At 40.3% G+C, this 25,718-nt stretch overlaps 5 protein-coding genes across 5 annotated transcripts; 2 read left to right on the top strand and 3 right to left on the bottom strand.

Moving 5' to 3' along the window:
• Nucleotides 1-242: 242 nt before the first annotated feature.
• LOC140877532 (T-complex protein 1 subunit alpha-like) lies at nucleotides 243-1,660 on the top strand. The gene is made up of 6 exons (XM_073281071.1): nucleotides 243-332; nucleotides 404-490; nucleotides 595-654; nucleotides 767-806; nucleotides 1,139-1,245; nucleotides 1,571-1,660. Exons 1-6 carry the CDS (start codon nucleotides 243-245, stop codon nucleotides 1,658-1,660), a joined length of 474 nt encoding a protein of 157 aa, XP_073137172.1.
• Nucleotides 1,661-11,616: 9,956 nt separating this feature from the next.
• LOC140877533 (T-complex protein 1 subunit alpha-like) lies at nucleotides 11,617-13,035 on the top strand. The gene is made up of 6 exons (XM_073281072.1): nucleotides 11,617-11,706; nucleotides 11,778-11,864; nucleotides 11,969-12,028; nucleotides 12,141-12,180; nucleotides 12,514-12,620; nucleotides 12,946-13,035. Exons 1-6 carry the CDS (start codon nucleotides 11,617-11,619, stop codon nucleotides 13,033-13,035), a joined length of 474 nt encoding a protein of 157 aa, XP_073137173.1.
• Nucleotides 13,036-18,221: 5,186 nt separating this feature from the next.
• LOC140877534 (uncharacterized) lies at nucleotides 18,222-20,419 on the bottom strand. The gene is made up of 5 exons (XM_073281073.1): nucleotides 20,215-20,419; nucleotides 19,774-20,155; nucleotides 18,987-19,656; nucleotides 18,536-18,890; nucleotides 18,222-18,469 (listed from the first exon to the last, which is right to left on the bottom strand). The coding sequence occupies exons 1-5, from the start codon at nucleotides 20,417-20,419 to the stop codon at nucleotides 18,222-18,224; spliced, it is 1,860 nt and encodes a 619-aa protein (XP_073137174.1).
• Nucleotides 20,420-20,527: 108 nt separating this feature from the next.
• Nucleotides 20,528-21,837, bottom strand: LOC140877535 (uncharacterized). Its single transcript, XM_073281075.1, has 2 exons — nucleotides 21,101-21,837; nucleotides 20,528-21,008 (listed from the first exon to the last, which is right to left on the bottom strand). Exons 1-2 carry the CDS (start codon nucleotides 21,835-21,837, stop codon nucleotides 20,528-20,530), a joined length of 1,218 nt encoding a protein of 405 aa, XP_073137176.1.
• Nucleotides 21,838-22,101: 264 nt separating this feature from the next.
• LOC140877536 (uncharacterized) lies at nucleotides 22,102-23,148 on the bottom strand. Its single transcript, XM_073281076.1, has one exon. It carries the CDS (start codon nucleotides 23,146-23,148, stop codon nucleotides 22,102-22,104), a length of 1,047 nt encoding a protein of 348 aa, XP_073137177.1.
• Nucleotides 23,149-25,718: the final 2,570 nt, after the last annotated feature.

Genomic DNA, 25,718 nt, shown 5'->3' on the forward strand with positions numbered 1-25,718 from the left:
TTCTAACTCTGACTAAGGTTTGAGCAGAACATGAGGGGTTCAAATTCATCGGTCTTCCTCTTTATTTCTTATTCCATGGTAAAGATATATCATTCCGTGTTTTGTTTGTTTGTCTATTTTTATTTCGGTAATAAAGAAAATCTGGGAAATTATGAATCCTTAAGAAATCTGAAAAAGGTCATGACTTTCTTATGTTAAAAGGCGGGAGGACCATTTTTATGTGATCAGTTGGTTCTTTTCAAATGCTTGTAGATGATATTGTTGATGTTACAATAACCAATGATGGCGCCACGATACTGAAGATGCTGGAAGTTGAGCATCCGGCTGCTAAGGTGAGAATAATTCTTTCTTTCTTCAGCAAGTTTATCATATCTGTTTGTCATTCACCTTTATATTATCACAGGTTCTTGTTTATTTGGCTGAACTGCAAGACAAAGAAGTTGGATATGGGACTAGTTTTGTGATCATCATAGCTGCTGAATTACTTAAGGTAGGTTATTGCTGCTTTTGATGTAACAAACTTTGATGCCTCTTGTAACTTCTTTGAGTGTGAACATTGGGAATATTATGCTTCATTCAAATTTGCTTCTACAGAGAGAAAATGACTTAGTGAGAAACAAGATTCACCCAACATCAATAATTAGTGGATACAAAGTGCGTCTCATTTTAAATTTCACATTAAATTTAAATTGATTTTCTTCAGTTTATGAATGTTCAGTCTTTTCCATCTCATGATTTGTGTAATTGCATCAATATTTTGTGGTAGCATGCTATGAGGGAAGCATACAAATACGTTGATGAAAACTAGCTGTCAAGGTTATTCTTTGCTGCTATTACTTCCTTCTGAAGTGTTTTTTTTTGTTACGTCATGGATTTTGAATCAGTACAAGGGTGAAAAAGAGCTCAACTTGTGGTTTTATTGTCTCTCGAAATTTTTATTTCTTAATACTTTTACTTTCACAAAGAGAAAAAAAAAATTCATTAGAAATCATATTTTGGACACAATCTGGGGTTGTGATTAGGCTGTGATTGTTGCCATATGGCATGTAAATATACTTAACATATTATAAATTATCATCAATCACTTTGAAGCACATTGTGTTTGTTTGAAACTTTTGAACTTATTGAGCTTTTCGTGTGTACATTTATGTTGAAAAACTTGGCAAAGACTCTCTTGTAAACTATGCCAAGACCATCATGTCCTCAAAGTTGATAGGTGCTGATAGTGACTTCTTTGAAAATCTTGTAAGTTCGTAAATGGATAAACTTTATTGTGCATTATTTCTCTCATTGAAATGTATGGTACTGTGTTTGGGGAGCCTATAGATTATTGTGTTTCTTGTTACGATTTAGCGAAAATCATGTTTTTGTAATACATACGTTGCCTGTTACACGTTCTTTGACGTATGCTTTGTGTTATTTATTATGCTTCTGGACATGCATCTGCATCAAGTTTAATTTTGATTTAATAATTATGTATATAGTTCTCTTCATATGTCTTTGAGTTCATCGTATGATCTTGTGAACATGAAAGAATAGAATCATTCTATGTACTTATGCCAGATTCCAGGTAGGGCATGGAGTACTTGAAATTAGTCAACTATGTGAGGAAGACACATTGATATGCCTAATGTCTATAAAAGATGCCTATGAAAATTAGCTTATTAAGTACTACGTTTTCTAAGCTTAAATTATTTGTGTCACTTTAGAAATATCTTCATTAATGAACCTTTAAATTTTACTGCAAATGAATAATTAATAAATTTAAACATTGGATTAATTTGGATTTGCACTTGGTTAAATTGGGACTTGGGCACTGTCTATATTGGGAGGAGAGGGAGCTTTTTATTGCTTATTAGAGAGCTCATTGTCCTCTAAAATTTTCATTCTACCAGATTTTTATGCATGGTATCTTGATTTTATCGTAATCTCCTCCTGAACATAGTATTTTCTAAACACACCCTTTGATAAGAGTATAAAATATGTAGTATTTTAAAAAAAAGAATATAATATATAGTTTGATGATGTCGGAATTTTACCTCGGGTTCGGTCTGGTAGAATGGATCCTCCAAATCTTCAATGAAGCAGGTCGGGTCGGGTACCACCAAGTTCTGCATAGGAAACAACTAGGTCAAGGGGCGCAGAAAGAGTTTTCGGTGTGACCCTTCCGATGCCTAAGTCAGTGTCTTGAAGACAGAGGGTATGATTAATACGAAAACGAGAGAGTATGGGTTTGTGAATGTAAAAGCAAGAGTGAATGAGTGATGAATAATGAATAGTGATGAATAGTGTGCGACCACTCATTCTCGAATCAAGGACACGGACCACGGAGTCCTCGAGGTATCAGTACCTAAGGGTACTCGATATCAAACGTCCTAACAGGGCTGAGCAACCCTAACTGGCTCATCTCGAAAGATATATAGATGTTCAGGCACAAGATGATATGCACATGCCGCATAACAATAATAACATGCAAACACAAAAATGCAACATATAAGCATGCATATCCGCTGGCAATCTCAGTCAGTACTTACGTACCTTTCTAAGACAGTCCTAGTAGTTCCACTCAAGGTTCCAAGCCTATCATCAAGTCTACAATGCAAATACCCATGCATCATTCAATAAGCTCTAAAAGTCTTAACTAAGCTATTGCATACTCCTAAATAATTTAAGGAGACCATAGCTATACCTGCGTCCGTCGTCAGCCCACTGATGGCGACTATCCCGCAACTAGGGCATTCCCCTGCTACGAATCCACAGCCTCGAACACGGCTCTACAATACGAGCGCTGCTCTGCTACTATGTCAGACACTGTCTGACTATACTAAAACAAATATCCTACTCCAACTCTAAAATAAGAGTACCCAAAGCCCTAAAATAGAGCCACGAGGGCGAAGGAGAGAATTCGGAATTGGCAAAAAATGAATGCCTCGGGCCTTATATTTATAGGCATCGATCGGAACCTCCGATCCTCGATCGGAACCTCCGATCCTCGATCGGAACTTCCGATCCTCGATCGGAACGTCCGATCCTGCCATCGGAGCTTCCGAACATCCTCATCTGCCACGTGTCAAAATCTCACTGGTTGACTTCGGATAGGGGTGATCGGCGCTTCCGATCCTGTTCGGAGCTTCCGATCAACCACACGTCATGGATGATGTAATTCGATCGGAGCTTCCGATTGTTCATCGGAGCTTCTGATCACATTCGGAGCGTCTGATCCTAACTTCGGAGCTTCCGATCTGTCTGCCCTCCATTTCTGATCATTTTGGGTCTATTTTCGGGCTCCGTTAATCCATTTAGAAGTCTTCTTAATCACGTTTTACTAAATCTAACATGATCACACGATAATTTCTCATTATCGTTAATTCTGAATATGGGCCACTACATTCCCACCACCTTAAAAGGATTTCGTCCTCGAAATCTAAGGTAAACCTCGGGACTATAGTATAAACCATTCGTCCAATTCATTAGTAGTTCCGGTTCAAAACATCTGGACAAATAACCTTCGACAAGACCAAACCTCGCTAAACCTGCAAGGTCTGTTCATTCACTGAACCACATCAGAACATAAACTCGATTTATAATTCGCACTGATTTCAAACTCGTACGCTTTTAACAATCACTCTGGAAATCACTCCCTTCTTATCAGAAATCCTGCGAGAATCGAGTAACACTGCTGACTATCGTCAGTTATCCATCGATAACTGCAACAACACGGCACCTTCGGTCCAAATTACCGACTGTATCAGCCACACTGCCTACAAATCTTAGCGATGACACTCCTGCTAAGATCGTAACTAGCCATCAGCTATTCTCTAGACATGCACGAACTCCATCGCTGCCCACGATAAAACCAGATACAACACATTGTATTTCACTGGTCTAACGGTAACATCGCATCCCTTGACGTTATCGCAAAGTTCTAAAACAAATTGATCTAGATTTGACTTTCGGTCAAACCCTAGATATCCCTTTTTCAAGAACTCGTGTGGGTTACTTTTTATCACGAAGGATAAAATATATCATTCAAAACAGTACCTTATGCAAATAGAAATGGAAACTACCGGCCACCAGTTCGCAAAGCAATCGCATCACTGCCATGACTCTAACCATCTGAAATCCTTAGACTGATTGCGATAAACCTTGATCTGATTCCCGCTATCCTAGATAGCATCTACTCAATCGTATTAGTCATCCTTCCATGGATAACAACAAAATCCTGACAATTCCTGGCGTCATAGTACGTACTTTCAGTACTCACTCTGCCCGATGAATGTTTCCCAAAGAACACCAACTAAGTAATCAGATGACAAAATCTTTATACACAATTTCTTGTCTAAATGTATCCTTCGAGGTCGTTGCCTCGAAATTCACTATCATCCTGCTGAAACTCCCAGATGTACTAACACCATTCTCAGCAGTAGTCTTATAACAGATGCTTACTTCTATCTCGGAACTAGAGATAGTATCGACGAAAACAATCTCCGTTTTATCCTGTTCCAGATAACCAAATCCTTGGCTCCCTAGCGGGGATAACCAAACTAATTCACCTTGATCCCGCACAGAATCTATCAATACTAGCGGCAATTACGTTATCTAACCCTCTTAATGACACAACATATCAAAACGCACTGGGATCTCAGTGAAGACAATCCTGCCAGACTCAGAAACACAAGTCTCAGCTGTTGTTTCATCCCATGAAACAACTAATGCTAACCTGCTAATGTTTATTGAAATCCATGAGCACTTGTCGAATCGCCTCTCAACAACAAATCTTGAGAAATCTGCTGGAAGCACCCCAAGCAAAACACTCTAACTAACAGTCTTCAAAATTCGTCCACTGACAAACCTGGGATGATCACTGAATCATATTTCCGTAAATTGAATAATTCATTGCTAACACCAAGCAATGCTCAGATCAAAATCCGTCACTGGTAGCCAAAGCAACGTTACCAACATCTACGATCACAAGAGCCAACTAATGATCACTTTCGTGATTCGCAGAATCCAAAAGTCTCGATTCCCGCATTCCTGGAGATCCCTTAGCAACTAAAGAATTTCCTAAATGCACGTGAATCGTTATATCAAAGCATACCATACTTAAAGTACCATTCCCAGTACTTCTTGATTCACTATATCCCATCTATACCGATTGGAATAATCTGATCAATCAAATCGATATACTGTAGCTCTCGCCATGCTTGACGATATCAACCCTAATCAGACAATCACTAATCAATGAAACTCTCATGGCTCGATCAATATCGATGATCTCACTGCCACACGTCCGCATATCCCAAATACTTGGAATAAAAAGAATCACAGCTGATTCAATCACTCATCTTTGACAGAGTCAGACAACAGTTACAAGTAGTCACTAGTGCTAAACATGCACCAATCTAGACATACTATCACTGTCTATCTTCATCCAAGATGATCATAAGGACTTTTTCAATCCAAGCCGCAATACAAGTCCGAAAAGATTTCAACTATCGTTGAACATGCTCCTGATAACTATATCTCTTTCTAAGACTACAACAAATCGAGACTGAGGTTACTTGCCGCGGTGTCCCACCTGAAATCACCACCAAGTGTACACTGGCATAAATCACGCTATCCCCACGCCTCAAATAGTCATGTACACTCCTTAGCATCGGATATAATCTATCACTGAAGGAAACCATCAATGCTGAGAACTACTCATCCCTGAGTCAAATGTTTCAGGAATTTTACAAACCCATCTCCTGGATAGCCCCTATCACAAGAGCATCCAAACCCCGACTAGATCCACTAGTCTAGCAGTATTCAATAGACTAAAACTATCTGCTCAGAGTACGCACTTGTCAAGGAAATCCCTCCAAGACTGGTCCTTATGACAAAACTACAAACCAATATCTCTAACGACAGTCAGTCGATATCTAAACCGCTGATACCTAACCTGGCATCTAATCCAATGTCATACCCCGTCGTGACTGTTACCAAAACTCTAGACTAGGTAGCCTTCCTACCGCCAATCCTGAAGCACGAAGGCTTCCAGGTATTCTCCGAAGTACAAAAGACTCCCAGAGTAACACTGGCATAGGGTCGCGCTCTATTATGTCTAGTCATGATCATAGTCCACAACTTTCAATATGTACTCAACTGGTTCCTGATGAAATCCTATCATCATGAATTCCCAACCTATGAAGGTCAATCAGGCTACTGTTCTACGGAAACAACCTAGAACGAGACTCAAAATTTCAAACAAGATCAAAATTCTCATGCCCCCAGATGAATTACCTCGTCAATGGCATTAACCCAGTCGAACGACTAATTAGGTCAATCCTAGGAAAATACTTAGACTAACCCCATGTCAATCCGTTACCGCTGGCTTACTCAAAATCCATGAGCTATCCTAGTTGATTACCAATCAACTAATTCCAAGCCAAACTTTTTAAAATTACTTGCAATCAATCACGAATTGCTGAATAAGTAACACATGTGTCATTACTTTAATTTTGTACAATTTCTTTATTACAATCACATGTAATATCATTACAGTATTCCGAAAATACAACAACATGTACATCCAATAACTTGATATGATACAACCAAATTCTGATGATTCATTACAACTGAAATACTGTTTACAAATACATCAATACAGTATTTAAAATTGTCGAACTTGTCTTCACTCCTTGAGCATGAAGCTTCCAATCGACACACGCATCGATACAAGCATACTCCCGTCCAAGTCTCTCTACATGTCCGTCCTCCCGCGAAGAACTCCAGAGAAATGGCACGTGATAGCTAACCAGCTATGCTCTGCGTCAGTGCATGTCAGTCGAGTTCTTCTACTCACGATCTACCATCAGCATTCTTCTTGTATCCAAATCATGCTTTTGAACATGAAGTTTTTCGTATGCCTACCAAAAGCATCGATACAAGAATACCAGTAAAACCATGTTCTACACGAGTTTACAGACCTTACGCTAGAAACCTGTCATGCTTTAGGCACTCGAAGCATTCCCTGGTAAAGGTCTATCTGACAAACTCTACAGCTACGAGTGGAGAATCTTCAAGGACTGGAACCACATGGATTACTAAACACCATTCGTTCCAAAAAGCCCTAAGAGGTATCTGACGTGATATACTTGATCTTTTCTTCCAGTCTTCCCCGGTTGGAATCCATTTATTCTTCGATCAGAATTCCAATGCATCGAATGATGAACTGCCCACAACAGTCAGTCTATCTATCGATATGCTACTACTGGTGTTCTCATCACTGCTGCATTCCTTATAGTAAAAACTTCTGCCGCAACCCTTGGCAATGAAGAACCAAATCTTCTTTCGCTATGCCTCAATAAATCCTACAAGGATAATCAAGAAGTCTTATTATCAATTTCCTAAAACCCTTGCATGCAGCTCTGATACCAATAAATGTAGCGACCCGACCCGGATCCACTACCAAATCAGAGTTAAGAGCATAATTAAGCATGCATTAAATAAAATCGCTGCGGAAGACTAAATACAAGCAGACCGGCAGAATACAACCGTATAACAAACTCGATTTATACAACTCAATCGAATTACTTAGATAAAAACCTATAGCTAAATACTGTTTTCTTCAAGGTCACTGGCTCCTCCAAGCTCTTGGTGCTCAATCCTGCACCTACACCTGCCCCGTCGAATAGGGTATCCAGATACACAGAAAATACTGAACGTGAGCTCTAAGCTCAATACGAAAGCACGTATAAACATACAAATATGATGCATGCAAATGACAGGGTATCCAAATCTGGGATAACTGTATACGAACTGCTCAGACTTGCGCCTGGGATATAAGCTCGTCACATCGGGGTAGCTAACCACTGTGTGCAACCAATCATTCCCGAATCAAGTACGCGGACCACGGAGTCCTCGAGGTATCAGTACCTAAGGGTACTCGATATCAAACATCCTAACAGGGCTGAGCAACCCTAACTGGCTCATCTCGAAAGATATACAGATGTTCAGGCACAAGATGATATGCACATGCCGCATAACAATAATAACATGCAAACACAAAAATGCAACATATAAGCATGCATATCCGCTGGCAATCTTAGTTAGTACTTACGTACCTTTCTAAGGCAGTCCTAGTAGTCCCACTCTAGGTTCCAAGCCTATCATCAAGTCTACAATGCAAATACCCATGCATCATTCAATAAGCTCTAAAAGCCTTAACTAAGCTCTTGCATACTCCTAAATAATTTAAGGAGACCATAGCTATACCTGCGTCCGTAGTCAGCCAACTGATGGCGACTATCCCGCAACTAGGGAATTCCCCTGCTGCGAATCCACAGCCTCGAACACGGCTCTACAACACGAGCGTTGCTCTGCTACTATGTCAGACATTGTCTGACTATATTAAAACAAATATCCTACTCCAACTCTAAAATAAGAGTACCCAAAGCCCTAAAATAGAGCCACGAGGGCGAAGGAGAGAATTCGGAATTGGCAAGAAATGAATGCCTCGGGCCTTATATTTATAGGCATCGATCGGAACCTCCGATCCTCGATCGGAACTTCCGATCCTTGATCGGAACGTCCGATCCTGCCATCGGAGCTTTCGAACATCCTCATCTGCCACGTGTCAAAATCTCACTGGTTGACTTCGGATAGGGGTGATCGGCGCTTCCGATCCTGTTCGGAGCTTTCGATCAACCACACGTCATGGATGACGTAATTCGATCGGAGCTTTCTATCGTTCATCGGAGCTTCCGATTACATTCGGAGCGTCCGATCCTAACTTCGGAGCTTCCGATCTGTCTGACCCTCCATTTCTGATCATTTTGGGTCTATTTTCGGGCTCCGTTTATCCATTTAGAAGTCTCCTTAATCACGTTTTACTAAATCTAACTTGATCACACGATAATTTCTCATTATCGTTAATTCTGAATATGGGCCACTACATCATGTCTTAGTGGGGGAGAAATGTAAGGCCCGGGATTAATTAATATTAATCCGACTTTATTTAATTTTAATCCGCGTATATTTAATTTGGAAATATTTAGAGTTTTGAGTTAAATTTTAATATTCTTAAATTATTTAGGATTGAAATTGAATTAAATTAAGGGCTGGGGACCAAATTGCAATTATTGAAGACTTGAGGGCTAAATTGCAATATTGGTTGAAAGTTATCAGATTTTAATTCTAACACTCAGCTTGCAACGTGTATATTGAGGAATGAATGCAGATTTTCAGAACAAAGTCCGTTCTTCTTCATTTTCCTTTGAGACGTTGAGATTCAATTTGCCGTAACTTTTGAACCGGTTATCCGATTTCGATTCCGTAAATTGTTCTGAAATCCTTACGACGAGGGCTTCGATCTCGTGTAAGTTTTTATGTTGTGTTATTTGGATTTCGAAATCAGTATGGAGCAGATATCAGATTTTGAGTTCTTGATTATGTTTATCAACGTATATGCGATTCTATGTCGAAATCGGATTGAGAAGTTTGTATTACATGTATCCAATCTTGATTCCAGCATGTTAATCGATTTTTATAGCTATTGAGATGAGGATTTGAATGATTTATCAGCTGGTTATTGACTTGAATATACGTATGATACGTATGATTGGGTTTTGAACTTAGAAATGGTTTTGGGATTACGTTGGTTACCAATTTTCAATCGCTACGCCGTTTAATCGAGTTTTTGGACTATTTTGATGATGTGAATGTTATAGAATTTTATTCTTCAGTTTCAGTTGAATTTGGAAGGCCAACGACTCGAGACAACGACTTTGAACCAAAGAAAGTGGATTGAGGTTTGAAATGCGATTGATTGATGAATTCTTGATGGTTTTGACTCGTTTCTGAAATGATAGATTGATTTGAAGTTTGATATATTTATTTTGTTTATATCTCACAGATTTGAAGAGTTCAGAACCTCGATAAACGAAGGTATAATGACGACATCGCGAAGTAGGGACTTTGAAACTCAAGAACGACTAATCTTGAGTTGGCCCGCAAAAACCACATACTTTTTTATGTTTTTGATTTGATTGTGATGTTGTCGATCCATCTCAGGTAGTGGATCTTTATATTCGAGTTGATATGATGCTATATTGAATCGATTCTATGCCAAGGTTGCGGTTAACCTTATTTGCGAGTCGTTTACGAACTCGTTAGATGGATATCCATGTCAAGATCGTTTACGAATCTTGATGGCACAAAGTTATATGAATCAATTCTTATTCGAAGCGTTAATTTACTCAATTTGTTGAGTCTAGTTTTAAATAGAGTCGATATGATTTATTTAACGCTTTCTATATGTTGGTTATACTGAGAATATTTTCTCACCGGAGTTTATCCGGCTGTTGTCTTGTTTTGTATGTGTGCATGACAACAGATGGGGCAGGAGCTGGTCATCGACGTCATTGATAGCTGGGAGAGAGTCTAGCACATGAGGACTCGGGTTGTAGATGATTTCTTGAACTTTAGAAGCATGAAACTTTAGTCTAGTTGGTTTTGAATTACATGTATGAAACTTGAGATAGTTTATGTCGTTTATCATTCTTTAGCGACTTGTTTGATGTAATAAAATGCATGTATAAATGCTTGTGACCTTGTTTATATGTATATGCATGTTTTGGAATTGATATATATCATGTATTGGACCATGTTTTGATGATTTAGAATGGAAGGAATCGGGTTGACAGCAAAATGAATTGCTGGTTTTGCTGGAAACAGAGGGCACGCTCGATCCTGTGAAAAGCCAGGATCGAGCGCGGCCATCAATTTTGCAAAACAGAGAATTGGATATTTTGGCCCGCTCGATCGGCGGAAGTTGCCCGATCGAGCGAGGCCAAAATATTATCGAACAGTGAGCAGAGCATTTGTGCTCGCTCGATCGGGTGTTTTTCACCGATCGAGCGAGGCACTGATTTTATAAAAAAACAAATTTTTTTTTTTACTTTGCTCTTGGTTTCTTTATTTGATGTTTAATGAATGTTAATTGTTCATTAATTGCCCTAAGATGAGATTAGCAACCCGAGGTCCCCATACTACCCGTCTTTTAAAACAAGAAAGAACAAACGAAAGAAAAGGAAACCTCCAAACCCAAAGCCCCAAGCCGTCGCCTATGACCTAGCTTAGCGCCGACGGCGTGGTCGCCGATTGATCGCCGAAAACAAGTTGTCCGACCTCATTTCAGCTATCCCAGGCCTTAACAACTCCAATGGTGACTTTCATTTCGAGTTTACAACATGAATCTCAAAGCTGTCCTATCACGACCATCACTGTACGTGTAAGTTTTGTTGTTTCATTCTCAAGTAAAATCTTTGACGTTGTTTGTCTTATTTTTGGTAAAATGCAGAAAATCCATTTGAAGAAAGATTTTTGACGCCTTTTCTGACTCTGACTAAGGTTTGAGCAGAACATGAGGGGTTCAAATTCATCGGTCTTCCTCTTTATTTCTTATTCCATGGTAAAGATATATCATTCCGTGTTTTGTTTGTTTGTCTATTTTTATTTCGGTAATAAAGAAAATCTGGGAAATTATGAATCCTTAAGAAATCTGAAAAAGGTCATGACTTTCTTATGTTAAAAGGCGGGAGGACCATTTTTATGTGATCAGTTGGTTCTTTTCAAATGCTTGTAGATGATATTGTTGATGTTACAATAACCAATGATGGCGCCACGATACTGAAGATGCTGGAAGTTGAGCATCCGGCTGCTAAGGTGAGAATAATTCTTTCTTTCTTCAGCAAGTTTATCATATCTGTTTGTCATTCACCTTTATATTATCACAGGTTCTTGTTTATTTGGCTGAACTGCAAGACAAAGAAGTTGGATATGGGACTAGTTTTGTGGTCATCATAGGTGCTGAATTACTTAAGGTAGGTTATTGCTGCTTTTGATGTAACAAACTTTGATGCCTCTTGTAACTTCTTTGAGTGTGAACATTGGGAATATTATGCTTCATTCAAATTTGCTTCTACAGAGAGCAAATGACTTAGTGAGAAACAAGATTCACCCAACATCAATAATTAGTGGATACAAAGTGCGTCTCATTTTAAATTTCACATTAAATTTAAATTGATTTTCTTCAGTTTATGAATGTTCAGTCTTTTCCATCTCATGATTTGTGTAATTGCATCAATATTTTGTGGCAGCATGCTATGAGGGAAGCATACAAATATGTTGATGAAAACTAGCTGTCAAGGTTATTCTTTGCTGCTATTACTTCCTTCTGAAGTGTTTTTTTTTTGTTACGTCATGGATTTTGAATCAGTAAAAGGGTGAAAAAGAGCTCAAGTTGTGGTTTTATTGTCTCTCGAAATTTTTATTTCTTAATACTTTTACTTTCACAAAGAGAAAAAAAAAATTCATTAGAAATCATATTTTGGACACAATCTGGGGTTGTGATTAGGCTGTGATTGTTGCCATATGGCATGTAAATATACTTAACATATTATAAATTATCATCAATCACTTTGAAGCACATTGTGTTTGTTTGAAACTTTTGAACTTATTGAGCTTTTCGTGTGTACATTTATGTTGAAAAACTTGGCAAAGACTCTCTTGTAAACTATGCCAAGACCATCATGTCCTCAAAGTTGATAGGTGCTGATAGTGACTTCTTTGCAAATCTTGTAAGTTCGTAAATGGATAAACTTTATTGTGCATTATTTCTCTCATTGAAATGTATGGTACTGTGTTTGGGGAGCCTATAGATTATTGTGTTTCTTGTTACGATTTAGCGAAAATCATGTTTTTGTAATACATACGTTGCCTGTTACACGTTCTTTGACGTATGCTTTGTGTTATTTATTATGCTTCTGGACATGCATCTGCATCAAGTTTAATTTTGATTTAATAATTATGTATATAGTTCTCTTCATATGTCTTTGAGTTCATCGTATGATCTTGTGAACATGAAAGAATAGAATCATTCTATGTACTTATGCCAGATTCCAGGTGGGGCATGGAGTACTTGAAATTAGTCAACTATGTGAGGAAGACACATTGATATGCCTAATGTCTATAAAAGATGCCTATGAAAATTAGCTTATTAAGTACTACGTTTTCTAAGCTTAAATTATTTGTGTCACTTTAGAAATATCTTCATTAATGAACCTTTAAATTTTACTGCAAATGAATAATTAATAAATTTAAACATTGGATTAATTTGGATTTGCACTTGGTTAAATTGGGACTTGGGCACTGTCTATATTGGGAGGAGAGGGAGCTTTTTATTGCTTATTAGAGAGCTCATTGTCCTCTAAAATTTTCATTCTACCAGATTTTTATGCATGGTATCTTGATTTTATCGTAATCTCCTCCTGAACATAGTATTTTCTAAACACACCCTTTGATAAGAGTATAAAATATGTAGTATTTTAAAAAAAAGAATATAATATATAGTTTGATGATGTTGGAATTTTACCTCGGGTTCGGTCTGGTAGAATGGATCCTCCAAATCTTCAATGAAGCAGGTCGGGTCGGGTACCACCATGTTCTGCACAGGAAACAACTAGGTCAAGGGGCGCAGAAAGAGTTTTCGGTGTGACCCTTCCGATGCCTAAGTCAGTGTCTTGAAGGCAGAGGGTATGATTAATACGAAAACGAGAGAGTATGGGTGTGTGAACGTAAAAGCAAGAGTGAATGAGTGATGAATAATGAATAGTGAATAATTAATGAACACAACCATAGCAATGCATGTATTTATAGGAAAAATAGAGTAAGTTACCTAGTCGAATTATAGCATGTCCTGGAGTAGGACTCTTCATTCATTGGTCCGCCCTTGAGTTTATCCCTACCTCATTCATATCTGTGCAATGGTCAAGCTTATCTTCAATGTATTCGAGTCCCACTTGAACTAGAAAACATACCAAACCCATTGGGCCCCAGCTCGAGTCGGCCCATTAACTGCAGCCCAGTTCTTGACACGCCCTAACAGGCAGAAAACTGGGCTGGACCTTTTATATAATAATAATCCCAAAATTGGGCCAATCCTCTTAAACCCATAATGAGCGGGTCCGGGTTAAAATAATTTCCCGGGGTATCAATAGTACCTCCCTAGCTGGTCTAAAAGAAGAATGAATTTAGACCAAGAATGAAGTCCGGACCCCAAACTACTTATGCTTGAACAACCCAGCATTCAATTCATGTAATGTGTTTCATGTAGATGGTCCAGATCAGGATCCGCGTGATGTGCTTTTAACGAACGACCGAGATGCCCACTGACGATTCACCTCCCAAAGCTTAGAAGACCCTGACTCGTCCCGTCCTGAGTCGTAGATCAAGGGTAAAATCAACGGTCTAGATCAATTCACCTCCTCTATAAATAGGTCAGTAAAAATTTCATTTTTTACCTCACACTCTTGTACTGTTACGCTGTTAAAATTTCGAGAGCTCGCCCGACCCGGACTGCTACTTCCGTCTTGTTTGTGTCAATCCCGAGCTACTGCTCCTTTACCTGTAAGTCCTACCGCCCTTTCACCAGGTTAATTAATATGCCTTCCCAGATGAAACTTCTGTTAGAGAAATAGTAGCCTTTGTGGAAGCACCCAACTTTCCCCAAAACAACCCCGAGCCCTCTAACTCTGATAATTCCAGCTCAGATTTGGACTTGTCCGAGACTCGAGAGGAAAAATTAAGGCGACTGCATAGACTTAGGTCGGACAAAGCCCGCCTAACCGCCCAGGGTAAACAATGGTTTGAGGTATTGGCCTCCCATCTAAGTCCTGACCTAGGTCCCTTCATTAGGGAGAGATCGGGGATGCCTGAGGGTTCTGACCTCCTGATCCCAGGTCGGAAGGACCGAGCTCACAAACCACCCCCTAAATATTTAAGCTTCAGTCTAGATCAAGTAAAAATGGGTTTGAGATTTCCTATCCCGAACTGTGTTTCTCAACTCTGTCAATATTTTTGCATCTGTCCGAGTCAATTATCCCCGAACTCCTTTAGTTCGATCTTATCCCTAGATGTCCTATTCTGTTTTTTCAGAATTCCCTTAGACATAGGAAATTTTATCCAATTCCTTCAAATTAAGAAAACCATCCCGGGCCATTTTTACATTTCCATGCGACCCGAGTACCCATTTTTGAGGGGAAAACCGAGCTCTCACAAGTGTTGGACCAATAGGTATTTCTTTGTTAAGCCTAATCAGCCCTGGGAGTGCCGAAGTAACTGGACTATGAATTTCACCACTCCTGATCCCCCAGCTCTACCATCCCATAACTTTACAAACTTTCTCAACACCATGTCCGTTCAAGTTTTTGACATCGAGAACCTGGTCGGGGATGATCTGCTCTGCCATTACGGTTTCAGTGGGAAAAGAGTAGAGATCGAAGGGGATGTAGGTAGTACCCCTGTACCCGTTCTACTATTATCTAGGCTACTGATACCCATGCATCTTATTTGTTGCCTTGTTATTTGTTCAGACGACAGGATCCGCTCTGCTGCCATGCTTGATAAATTCCAAGCTTCCCTCAAGAATTTGAAAAGGAAAAAGATAGAAGATAGTGAGGCCAGCACTCATCCCGAGCCTCCTTCTACTGAACCGCCAAAGAAGAAAACCTCCAAGACCATAGAAAAAACCAGCGCTGGTCTACCCGAGCTCCAGCAGCCGCCCATTGGTTCCTCGTCCCAAGCTCGTGGAAAGGAACCAGTAGTGGAGTTCGAATCCCTACCTGATGCTGAGTCTCAAGGAATGCCTAATCAGTCCGGGGTTCCAGATATGTCTTTTTTCTCAAAGCCCGACCCCCAAGGGTGCCTGGGCATAATGCAGAACTTGATTTCCCGTTCTGACTTAAAAATCCTTCAAGGGGTTCCCACCTTGGAAGCTGAACATAACTTTGCTCTGGCATCCCTGCAGGTAAGTTGCATTTTTCAATCTTACCTTGTATACTGAGCTGGCACTTATCGAGCTGGCATTTACCCTTTATATTTTCATAGGCTCTAGCCTGGGGAAGAGAGATCACCAGCCGAGCATTTAAAGCCCGAGAGGAACACACCATGAACCAGGAGGCCTTCGTTGCTTGGATTTCTGAACTCACACGAAAATCTTGTGAGATGAAGAAGGAATATGAGGAAGAACGGGTCGGGATGAGTGCCGAAGTTGAGTCCTGTCGTACTGCTCTAGAGACTGCCAATAGCAGAATTTGCTGAGCTAGAGGTGGACAAGATTGAGCTGGAGAGCAAAACGCGGGCCCTGACCAAAGAGCTTGAGGCTGCAAAGGAGGTCGAGAAAAAGGAGTACTTGAATTCCGCCGATTTTGCTAATGCTATAGCTGAGAAGGCGGCTACCTTCTTTGATGAGGGTTTCAAGGGGTGCTTAGCCCAGTTCAGGTCTAATGGGTACTCAGAGGCCGAGCACCCCGCCCTTTTCATAGACTATACCAAGGCTCTGGATGACATGCCTGATGAAGATTTAGAGGAGGCCGAGCCAGAGAAGCCAGCAAATCCCGACCAGAGCTCAATGCTCCAAGATGCCTCCGCTCCTTGATTATTTTTGTTCCTGTTGTATGTACTGTTTAAAAACATGATCTAAATGGTAGAACCTGCGCGGTTAGTGATTTTGGTTGTAGCCCAGGTCGGGCTAAAACATTTTATTGCTCTTTGTGATTGAATGTTTTTACTCAACTCGGTTTCTTACATTAATATGCTTTTTACTGCAAATAATAGTCAAGCCAAAAATTTTACCAAGTGTGGAAATTTAAGGACCCGAACTACCTGTACCCGGACTGGCGAGATGACATGCCATAAGATTTATTGTGTAAAATTTTAAGGACTCGGCCTACATGTACCCGGACTGGATGAACATCAAATTCCTTGTATAACATTAAAGCCCGACCTACATGTTCCCGGACTGGTTGAATGAAAATCAGCACATTTTATAAGCTCTTTAAGCTCTATTCCAATCCTTGAGATCGAATCACACTTGGATTTTTTTATTACAAACCAAAATGTGGGTTTTTTGACATCAGTCTTGCTTATTACTAATTTTGAGTGCCAGATCTGCCTAGGCTTTGAATTCCACTGATGTGGGCCACTGAGGAGGACTTTGAGTGCCAGACCTGTCTGGGCTTTGAATACCACTAATGTGGGCCACTGAGATGGAATTTGAGTGCCAGACCTGCCTGGGCTTTGAATTCCACTGATGTGGGCCACTGAGGTGGACTTTGAGTGCCATACCTGCCTGGGCTTTGAATTCCACTGATGTGGGCCACTGAGGTGAAATTTGAGTGTCAGACCTGCCTGGGATTTGAATTCCACTGATGTGGGCTACTAAGGTGGACTTTGAGTGTCAGACCTGCCTGGGCTTTGAGTTCCACTGATGTGGGCCACTGAGGTGGACTTTGAGTTCCAAACCTGCCTGGGCTTTGAGTTCCAATGATGTGGGCCACTGAGGTGGACTTTGAGTACCAGGCCTGCCTGGGCTTTGAGTTCCACTGATGTGGTCCTTGAGTGCCAGACCCGCCTGGGCTTTGAGTTCCACTGATGTGGGCCACTGAGGTGGAATTTGTGCGCCAGACCTGCCTGGGCTTTGAGTTCCACTGATGTGGTCCTTGAGTGCCAGATCTTCCTGAGCTTTGAGTTCCACTGATGTGTGCCACTAAGGTGGACTTTGTGCGCTAGACCTGCCTGGGCTTTGAGTTCCCACTGAGGTGGACTTTGTGCGCCAGACCTGCCTGGGCTTTGAGTTCCACTGATGTGGTCCTTGAGTGCTAGATCTGCCTGGGCTTTGAGTTCCATTGATGTGGTCCTTGAGTGCAAGACCTGCTTGGGCTTTGAGTTCCACTGATGTGGTCCTTGAGTGCCAGACCTGCCTGGGCTTTGAGTTCCACTGATGTGGTCCTTGAGTGCCAGACCTGCCTGGCCTTTGAGTAAAGGATGTTACCAAAAATCACGGGGTGTTCCATAAAACAGAACTGACTCTTGCAACATTCAAAAACAAAATTGACGCTAAAATAGGACTGACCCTGATGTAAACAAAACAGGACTGACTGTAACGCAAAAAGACTTGGCTGGTTAAGAACCATCTTAGTAAGAATAAATAATATGACGAGACCCGAGCTGAGCTACTAGGGATAGTATTTTTTCAAGTGCTGAGCATTCCATGGCCTTTTACCCTTTTCTCCTTGGGCATCTTCTAAGTAATATGCAACTATTCCAGCTTTTCCTATCACTTTGAATGGGCCTTCATACTTGGCCTCTAGCTTTCCTCTTTCCCCTGGATGTTGTATCTTTCACATAACCAGGTCTCCCTCCTGGAAAAGCTTAGGGTATACTATTTTGTTGTAGGCCTGGGTCATTCGCTTGCGATAGGCTGCGAGCCTAATTGAGGCTCGGGACCTGAGCTCTACAAGTAAGTTCAAATCCATTGCTCGCAGTTCTTGATTGTTTGTTCCATATGCCATTATCCTAGCACTCTCTTGTCCAATTTCTGCTGGGAGAACAACTTCAGTCCCATACACCATACTGAAAGGAGTTTCACCTGTACCGAATAGAGTTGTAGTTCTGTAAGACCACAATATGGAATGGAGTTCGTCCGCCTACTTGCCCTTGGCTACATCCAGTCGTGTCTTAAGAGCCTGGACTATCGTTCTGTTAGTAACTTCGACCTGTGCATTCCCTTGTGGGTATGCTACAGAGGTGAAAACTTGTTCGATCTTCATTTCTTGACACCATGCTCGGACTTTGGATCCACATAACTGTCTTCCATTGTCTGATGCTAACCTGCGAGGGATCCCGAAGAGGCACACAATATTTTTCCATAGAAAATTGAGCACTTCATTCTCTGTAATTTTTGACAGGGGCTCACCTTCCACCCATTTGGAAAAGTAATCGACTGCGACCAACAAAAACTTCCTTTGCCCCATGCTAACAGGGAATGACCCTACAATATCCATCCCCCACTGATCAAAAGGACAAGCAGCCACTACTGCCTTCATATATTATGCGGGTCTCCACTGTAAGTTAGCATGTCTCTGGCAATTATAACACGAATGAACCAGATCTGAAGAGTCTTTCCGCATAGTAGGCCAAAAGAAACCAGCAAGAAGGGATTTCCGAGCCAGGGCAAGACTACCTAGTTGACTTTCGCAAGACCCTTCATGAATATCCCGTAATACATAATTTTCTTCGTCGGGACCTAAACACTTTAACAAAGGTTGAGAGTAGGATCTTTTGAACAAAATTTGATCTATCATGTCGAAACAAAGTGCCCTTCGTTTTATCTCCTTAGCTTTTTTATTATCAATTGGTAATTCTTTCGCGGTTAGATATCTGTGTAGATCATATCTCCAATCCCCTTTTGGTACTTGAGTTAGCATATCATCAAGAGTTTCCAGCTGAGATACGAGCGACCGACCTGCAACACTGGGGTCAGGTCGGTCACTCAAGGCACTGGCTAAGCGAGCCAAATGGTCGGCCTTGATGTTTTCAGCTCGGGGGATGAGCTCCAAGTTCAGTTCGGTGAATCCTTCCTTGGCTTTGTCTAATGCCTTGGCATACTTCCTCATCTTATCATCTTTGATCTCAAAATTTCCGTTGCTCTGCTGAATAGCTAATTGGGAATCGGAATATAGAGTAGCCCGAGAAATACCCAAATTCCGTGCTGCCTTGAGTCCAAGTAATAATGCCTCATATTCTGCTTCGTTGTTAGAAGCTCTGAAGTCCAATCTAATTTAGATATTTGTTTCTTCACCCCAAGGTGAGATAATCACAACTCCAGCTCTGCTCCCTGATTGACATGATGACCCGTCTACAAAAATTTTCCAAAGTTCCTCTTGTTCTAACTGAACTGTCTCTGCTAAGAAATATGCTAAGGCTTGAGCTTTTATGGCTGTCCGAGGTTCAAATTTGATGTCGTACTCACTCAACTCTATAATCCACCTGATAAGTCTCCCCGATGCATCTAGATTAGTTGCAATTTTCCCCAGAACGCTATTGGTGAGTACGGTGATAGGGTGCGAGAGAAAATAAGGCCTTAATTTTCTCGCTGTGATGACCAGAGCTAGAGCAAGCTTTTCCTGAGTTAGGTAATTGAGCTCGGGTCCCTTCAAGGCGTGACTTACAAAGATGCGGGTTGATGATTCATTCCGTCTTTTTTGACAAGGACCGAACTGGTTGCTCGAGGAGTAACAACCAGATAGAGGAACAACTCTTCCCCTTGAGTAGGCTTATTCAGGACAGGCAATTGCTTTAAGTAGGTTTTTAAATCCTAAAAAGCCTTTTCACTTTCATCACTCCATTCAAAATCTTTCGTCTTTCGTAGTGCTTTAAAGAAAGGTAGGCTTTTTTCTGCCGATCTGCTTATAAATCGGGCCAGTGCTGTAATTCTTCCTATTAATCTTTTTACTTCCTGTATATTCTTAGGGGAGCTCATAGAAATGATGGCTTGAACTTTTTCTGGATTAGCTTCGATTACCCTTCTTGTAACCATGTATCCTAGAAATTTTCCAGCCCGAACTCCAAAGGTACACTTGCTAGGGTTTAGCTTCAGTTGATAATTTTTCAGCGTCTGGAATGTTTGAGCCAGGTCAGTAATAAACTAGTCGGCCGTGCGGGTCTTGACCAGGATATCATCAACGTAGAATTCAATATTCTTTCCAATTTGCTGCTCGAATATTTTGTCCATTAATCTTTGGTATGTTGCCCTGGCATTTTTGAGTCCAAACGGCATGACCACATAGCAATAAGTTCCTGTTGATGTGACAAAACTCACCTTATCTTTGTCCTCTTTTGCTAAGGGAATTTGGTGATACCCTTGGTAAGCATCCAAAAAGCTGATTAATTCATGCCCTGCAGTTGAATCGACAAGCTGATCGATTCTAGGTAGGGGGTAGCAATCTTTAGGGCATGCTTTATTCAAATCTCGAAAATCTACACACATACGCCATTTTCCCGTAGATTTTGGGACTAAGACTATGTTAGACAACCAGGTCGGGAAATAGATTTCTTCAATATGTCCAGCCCTGAGTAACTCATCCACCTGTTCCTTTATTACTGCATCTTTTTCAGGACCGAAATGCCTTTCATTTGAATAATAGGGCGCCAGCCCTTTATTACATTGAGCTTGTGCTCTGCTACTTCCCGATGGACCCCTACCAGGTCTGAAACTGACCATGCAAAAACATCTTTATTTTTTTCCAAGAATTCCAATAAGGTATTCTTTAACTGTGCTTCAAGGGTCCGAGCAATTTTTACCGTCCCCGAAGGAGGGGAGATCATGATTTCCTCAATTTCTTCTTCAGCGGTGACAGCTGTGTCTTCTATCAGGTTTACTTTTTCCATGTTAGAAAGTCCAGGTCTGTCAACTCTATCAGTCTTGGTCACCTTTTGTTCTATTCTGACATCCTCCACATAGCATTTGCGAGCAATAACTTGATCACCTTGTACTTCACCGATCTCATTACCAACTGGGAACTTTATTTTCTGATGCAGAGCTAATGCGAAGGCCATGAAAGTGGTCATGGCAGGTCTACCCAGTATAGCGTTATAGGCAGACGGAGCATCTACTATAATAAAGCTCACAATCCTGGTCTTGCGACCGTTGCCTTTTCCAAGAGTTAGGGGAAGATGTACTAACCCAACAGGCCGGATTGCATGACCCGTGAAACCAAAGAGTGATGTAACGATGGGCTCCATTTTGAACCGTCCCAGGTCCATTTGATTGATAGCTTCTTGGAATAGAACATTGACAGAACTGCCTGAATCCACAAATATCCGGGCCACATCATAATTCGCGACCATGTCCCTTATTACCAGTGCATCATTATGGTTGCTAGAAACCCCTTTTAAATCTTCCAGCCCAAAAGAGAGGGTCGGGCCAGTGTTGACAGTCTGATTGTCAATCTCCATATTTATTAATTTTTGGCTGCTAGTTTTCCTGGCTCGATTGGAATCTCCATCAGTAGGGCCTCCAGAAATCATGTTGATAATTCCTTGAGTAGGCGGGGCCGGTCTTTGATGAGCTCGGTCATCCCTGGGCTGGTCTTGATTTGGATGATTGAAGTCTTCGTGGGGAGGAACAGTCCTGGATCTTTGTCTTGACCTTCCTCCATGTCCCCTGTTCGGGCGATACCCCTCTTGACGAGTCAATATATTTTTTAATTCAGAGTGTTGCTATGTTATCCTTTCACTCTCTTGATCTAATTGACGACAGTTCTTCGTAGTATGCCCATACTCATTGTGAAAGTGACAATATTTATTTGGTTCCCTATTTCGAGGTCCCTTTTCAGTCCATGGAGGCCTTTGTGTGAGCTTCCGATCGTCACAAATTTGTAGAGCTCGGACTTTACTCATGCGTAAAGGAGTGAAAGAGGTGAATTCTCCCAACAACGCGGGTCGAAATGGTTGTCCCATCCCTGAATTATTGCTCGGAACCCTATTGCTCTTTGGACTTTTTGGCCGTTCCCTCTTCACAGCTACCCGCGAAACCTGTATTTCTTCCATGTTGACATATTTCTCCGCTCGGGGGAGTAATTCCTCGTATGTCTCCGGCGGCCTCTTTATTAGAGATTTAAGAAAATCTTTTGTATCCAGCCCTTGCATGAAGGCACTAATGAGCAGGTCTGGCGTCTCCATGGGTACCTCGAGAGCCAAGGCACTAAACCTGGGGATATAAGCTCTTAAATTTTCATGTTCCCGTTGCTTGATTGCAAAAAGGCTGAAGGTAGTGGTAGGATGCTTTTTGCTGCTAGCAAAGTGATTCAAAAAGTATTTGCTAAAATCCTTGAATTCCTTGATCTCCCCCGGGCGTAGCATATTGAACCATTGCTGGGCTGGTCCTATGAGAGTAGTAAGGAAAGCCCTACACTTGATCTGATCAGAATATTTATGCAACAAAGATGCATTCTCGAAGCGTGCCAAATGGTCTTCAGGATCTCCTTTACCATCATACTCCCCGACGTGAGGCAATTTAAAATGTTTAGGGAGGTCGGCGTCCAATATTTCCTGAGTGAAAGGAATGTTTCTGGTTGTGGTAGCTAGGTACCCGGCCTGATTCTTCCTTAGCTGCTCCATCTCTTCCTTCAACTTTTTGATCTCATTGAGGTGGGCATTATGATCGGGGCGTAGAGGATTGGCCTCACCCCTTTCTGCCAAAGCCCTCTGAATAGCCTGAGTTACTAATTCCTCTAAATTTGGGTGATCTCCATTCTGATTAGACATCAAAACTATTTTTTCTTCAAATTCCCAAAGACGGCGCCAATTGATGATGTCGGAATTTTACCTCGGGTTCGGTCTGGTAGAATGGATCCTCCAAATCTTCAATGAAGCAGGTCGGGTTGGGTACCACCAAGTTCTGCACAGGCAACAACTAGGTCAAGGGGCGCCGAAAGTGTTTTCGGCGTGACCCCTCCCATGCCTAAGTTAGTGTCTTCAAGGCAGAGGGTATGATTAATACGAAAACGAGAGAGTATGGGTGCGTGAATGTAAAAGCAAGAGTGAATGCGTAATGAATAATGAATAGTGAATAATGAATGAACACAACCATAACAGTACCTGTATTTATAGGAAAAATAGAGTAAGTTACCTAGTCGAATTATAGCATGTCCTGGAGTAGGACTCTTCATTCATTGGTCTTGACATATCAAACCCATTGGGCCCCAGCTCGGGTCGGCCCATTAACTGCAGCCCAGGTCTTGACACGCCCTAACAGGCAGAACACTGGGCTGGACCTACTATATAATAATAATCCCGAAATTGGTCCAACCCTCTTAAACCCATAATGAGCGGGTCCGGGTTAAAATAATTTCCCTGGGTATCATAGTTCAATTTATTACTTATACCCAAATCCTTGCATGCATCAAGTCATCAATAGTTATATTATCTCAGCCGTCAGCGTATGGTGATTTAATATTGGAAGTTCCAAATCCTATATATGTCAATAAAGTATCAGGGGGTGAAGCTTGAACTTCTAATTAATGATGATTGTTTTAAGGTAAATTGATAATGACCAAAAATTAGTATATGCATGATTTAAGTGGTGAATTTATAAATATATTGCCAACGGATTGTTTTATTTGTACTCGAAATAAGCGCTCTGCTCGATTAGTTCATACACATCTTCTTAATCTAGTTCCAATATTTAGAAGATGTTGAGAACTGCTGTTTCACTTTTTCCCAATCTTGATTTGTGGTGTTACAAGCTTCTTGTTCTATATTTGAGGCATTAAATTTATTTTTTTTATGTATGATGAACCGTAAACGTTGAATTGATATAATTATGGGGGAAAAGTATTTCATGGCTTACTGTTTGTTGATAGTTTCCCACTCTCAAAACTTCGCTTCTGCCAACATAATAGAGGAGCTAGCTTACTTCGAGGGATATATACCTATAATATATATTATTAGTTCTTACACTTGCTTGGAATATAAATGTCTCGTTTTGCTATACAAAAAATATGTTTAAAATGAAAAAAAAATATTGTGACAAGATTTAAGTTTCAATCCACTTTCATATCAATTGATATAATGTTGTACAAAAATCTTACTCTACTCATAGGAGGAGGTTCTCATCATAACGCCTAACCGAGTTTATACTATTTTTTAACGAAATGATGGTTGATAAGGAGCTAACTCTGATGCTTGCATCATGTAGATTGTTAGGAAGAGTAAGAACTTGCATATTGTTGATATAACTTGTTGTGGGATACTGGGAAATGGAGGGAGTGGAGTTATTTGTGCTAAAATATAAGCGCTTAAGACAGTTGGAAGTGGAGCAGAACAAACTTTCCGATACCGCCAGAATATTAGCATCTAGTAAATCTATTGAGCTTGTAACTTGATAGATTATTTGCTATAGTGAATCTCTGGGAATTGAAATTAAGTACTCTGTTTATTGCTATAGACTCAGAGTTCCACATTTTGGAAAGAATGTTCAAGATGGTAGCTTTAACTCCTTAATTTGGTTTAGGAAATTTCTGAATCCTCTCCCATAGAAATATACAGTTTTTACCGGGTTATACTTATTAGATTGAGAGATATCAAATTTTCTCTTTCAATAAAAAACAGCTCACGAAGATAAAAATTCTACTATCACCTTGATAAGACTCTTTTTGTGAGACACGTTTCCTAACCAATGAAGCCTCTCTCCACCATTGAATACATGGTGAAATCTTATGGGTTAATTTAGCTTTATTAAGATTGTGCATCAATTCTACAACCTATTTCTCATCTATCTTTATTTGGTCATACTTTGGTATCAAGCATGGAACTATTGCTTTTGTTTGTTAGTTTGGTACACTGTATAGTAAATTGCATGATTCATATCATATTTTGCATTCTAAAATGTAATATCCAGAAAATTCATAAAACTATTCTTGATTTATTAAAGAAATTTTAAATGAATTTTAAGTTATTTCATTTGATTATTTATGATTTAAATTTTATTGCTATTTAAATGCTTTTGTCTTTTAAATGTTTTATTGTGTTAAATAATGTTTAGTTATTTCATTTTATTATTCATGATTTAAAAGGTTATGCTTGATTTAATGGTTTTATATTTTAAATTGTTTTAAGTTATGATTATGTATATGATTTCATGATTTGTGTGTTTAATGTTTTAACGTTCTCGGTTGAACTAATCATTTCAGGGCGAGTTTGATTCTGAACTCATGAAACGAAGCTAACCTATGAACGAGATCGTAGGAATTATTTTTACGAGTATTTTAAGTATAATATTGTAATAATTTTACTTTAATCTTCAAGAGGTGGAATATTTTATCAGTTCATTTTGA

Source organism: Henckelia pumila, chromosome 2 (genome assembly GCF_033568475.1).
Source record: "Henckelia pumila isolate YLH828 chromosome 2, ASM3356847v2, whole genome shotgun sequence".
Classification (NCBI taxonomy): Eukaryota; Viridiplantae; Streptophyta; class Magnoliopsida; order Lamiales; family Gesneriaceae; genus Henckelia; species Henckelia pumila.

Coding starts and splice junctions, on each gene's coding strand:
- LOC140877534 (XM_073281073.1), bottom strand. CDS start 20,419: ATGGTTACAAGAAGGGTAATCGAAGCTAATCCAGAAAAAGTTCAAGCC. Junction 19,657..19,773: donor TTCTTAGCAGAGACAGTTCA/GTTAGAACAAGA, acceptor TATCTAAATTAG/ATTGGACTTCAGAGCTTCTA. Junction 18,470..18,535: donor ACGACTGGATGTAGCCAAGG/GCAAGTAGGCGG, acceptor TATTCGGTACAG/GTGAAACTCCTTTCAGTATG.
- LOC140877536 (XM_073281076.1), bottom strand. CDS start 23,148: ATGTCTAATCAGAATGGAGATCACCCAAATTTAGAGGAATTAGTAACT.
- LOC140877535 (XM_073281075.1), bottom strand. CDS start 21,837: ATGGAGATTGACAATCAGACTGTCAACACTGGCCCGACCCTCTCTTTT. Junction 21,009..21,100: donor AATAAAGATGTTTTTGCATG/GTCAGTTTCAGA, acceptor TTCAAATGAAAG/GCATTTCGGTCCTGAAAAAG.
- LOC140877532 (XM_073281071.1), top strand. CDS start 243: ATGCTTGTAGATGATATTGTTGATGTTACAATAACCAATGATGGCGCC. Junction 655..766: donor CAATAATTAGTGGATACAAA/GTGCGTCTCATT, acceptor ATTTTGTGGTAG/CATGCTATGAGGGAAGCATA. Junction 1,246..1,570: donor GTGACTTCTTTGAAAATCTT/GTAAGTTCGTAA, acceptor GCCAGATTCCAG/GTAGGGCATGGAGTACTTGA.
- LOC140877533 (XM_073281072.1), top strand. CDS start 11,617: ATGCTTGTAGATGATATTGTTGATGTTACAATAACCAATGATGGCGCC. Junction 11,865..11,968: donor TAGGTGCTGAATTACTTAAG/GTAGGTTATTGC, acceptor TTGCTTCTACAG/AGAGCAAATGACTTAGTGAG. Junction 12,181..12,513: donor CAAATATGTTGATGAAAACT/AGCTGTCAAGGT, acceptor GAGCTTTTCGTG/TGTACATTTATGTTGAAAAA.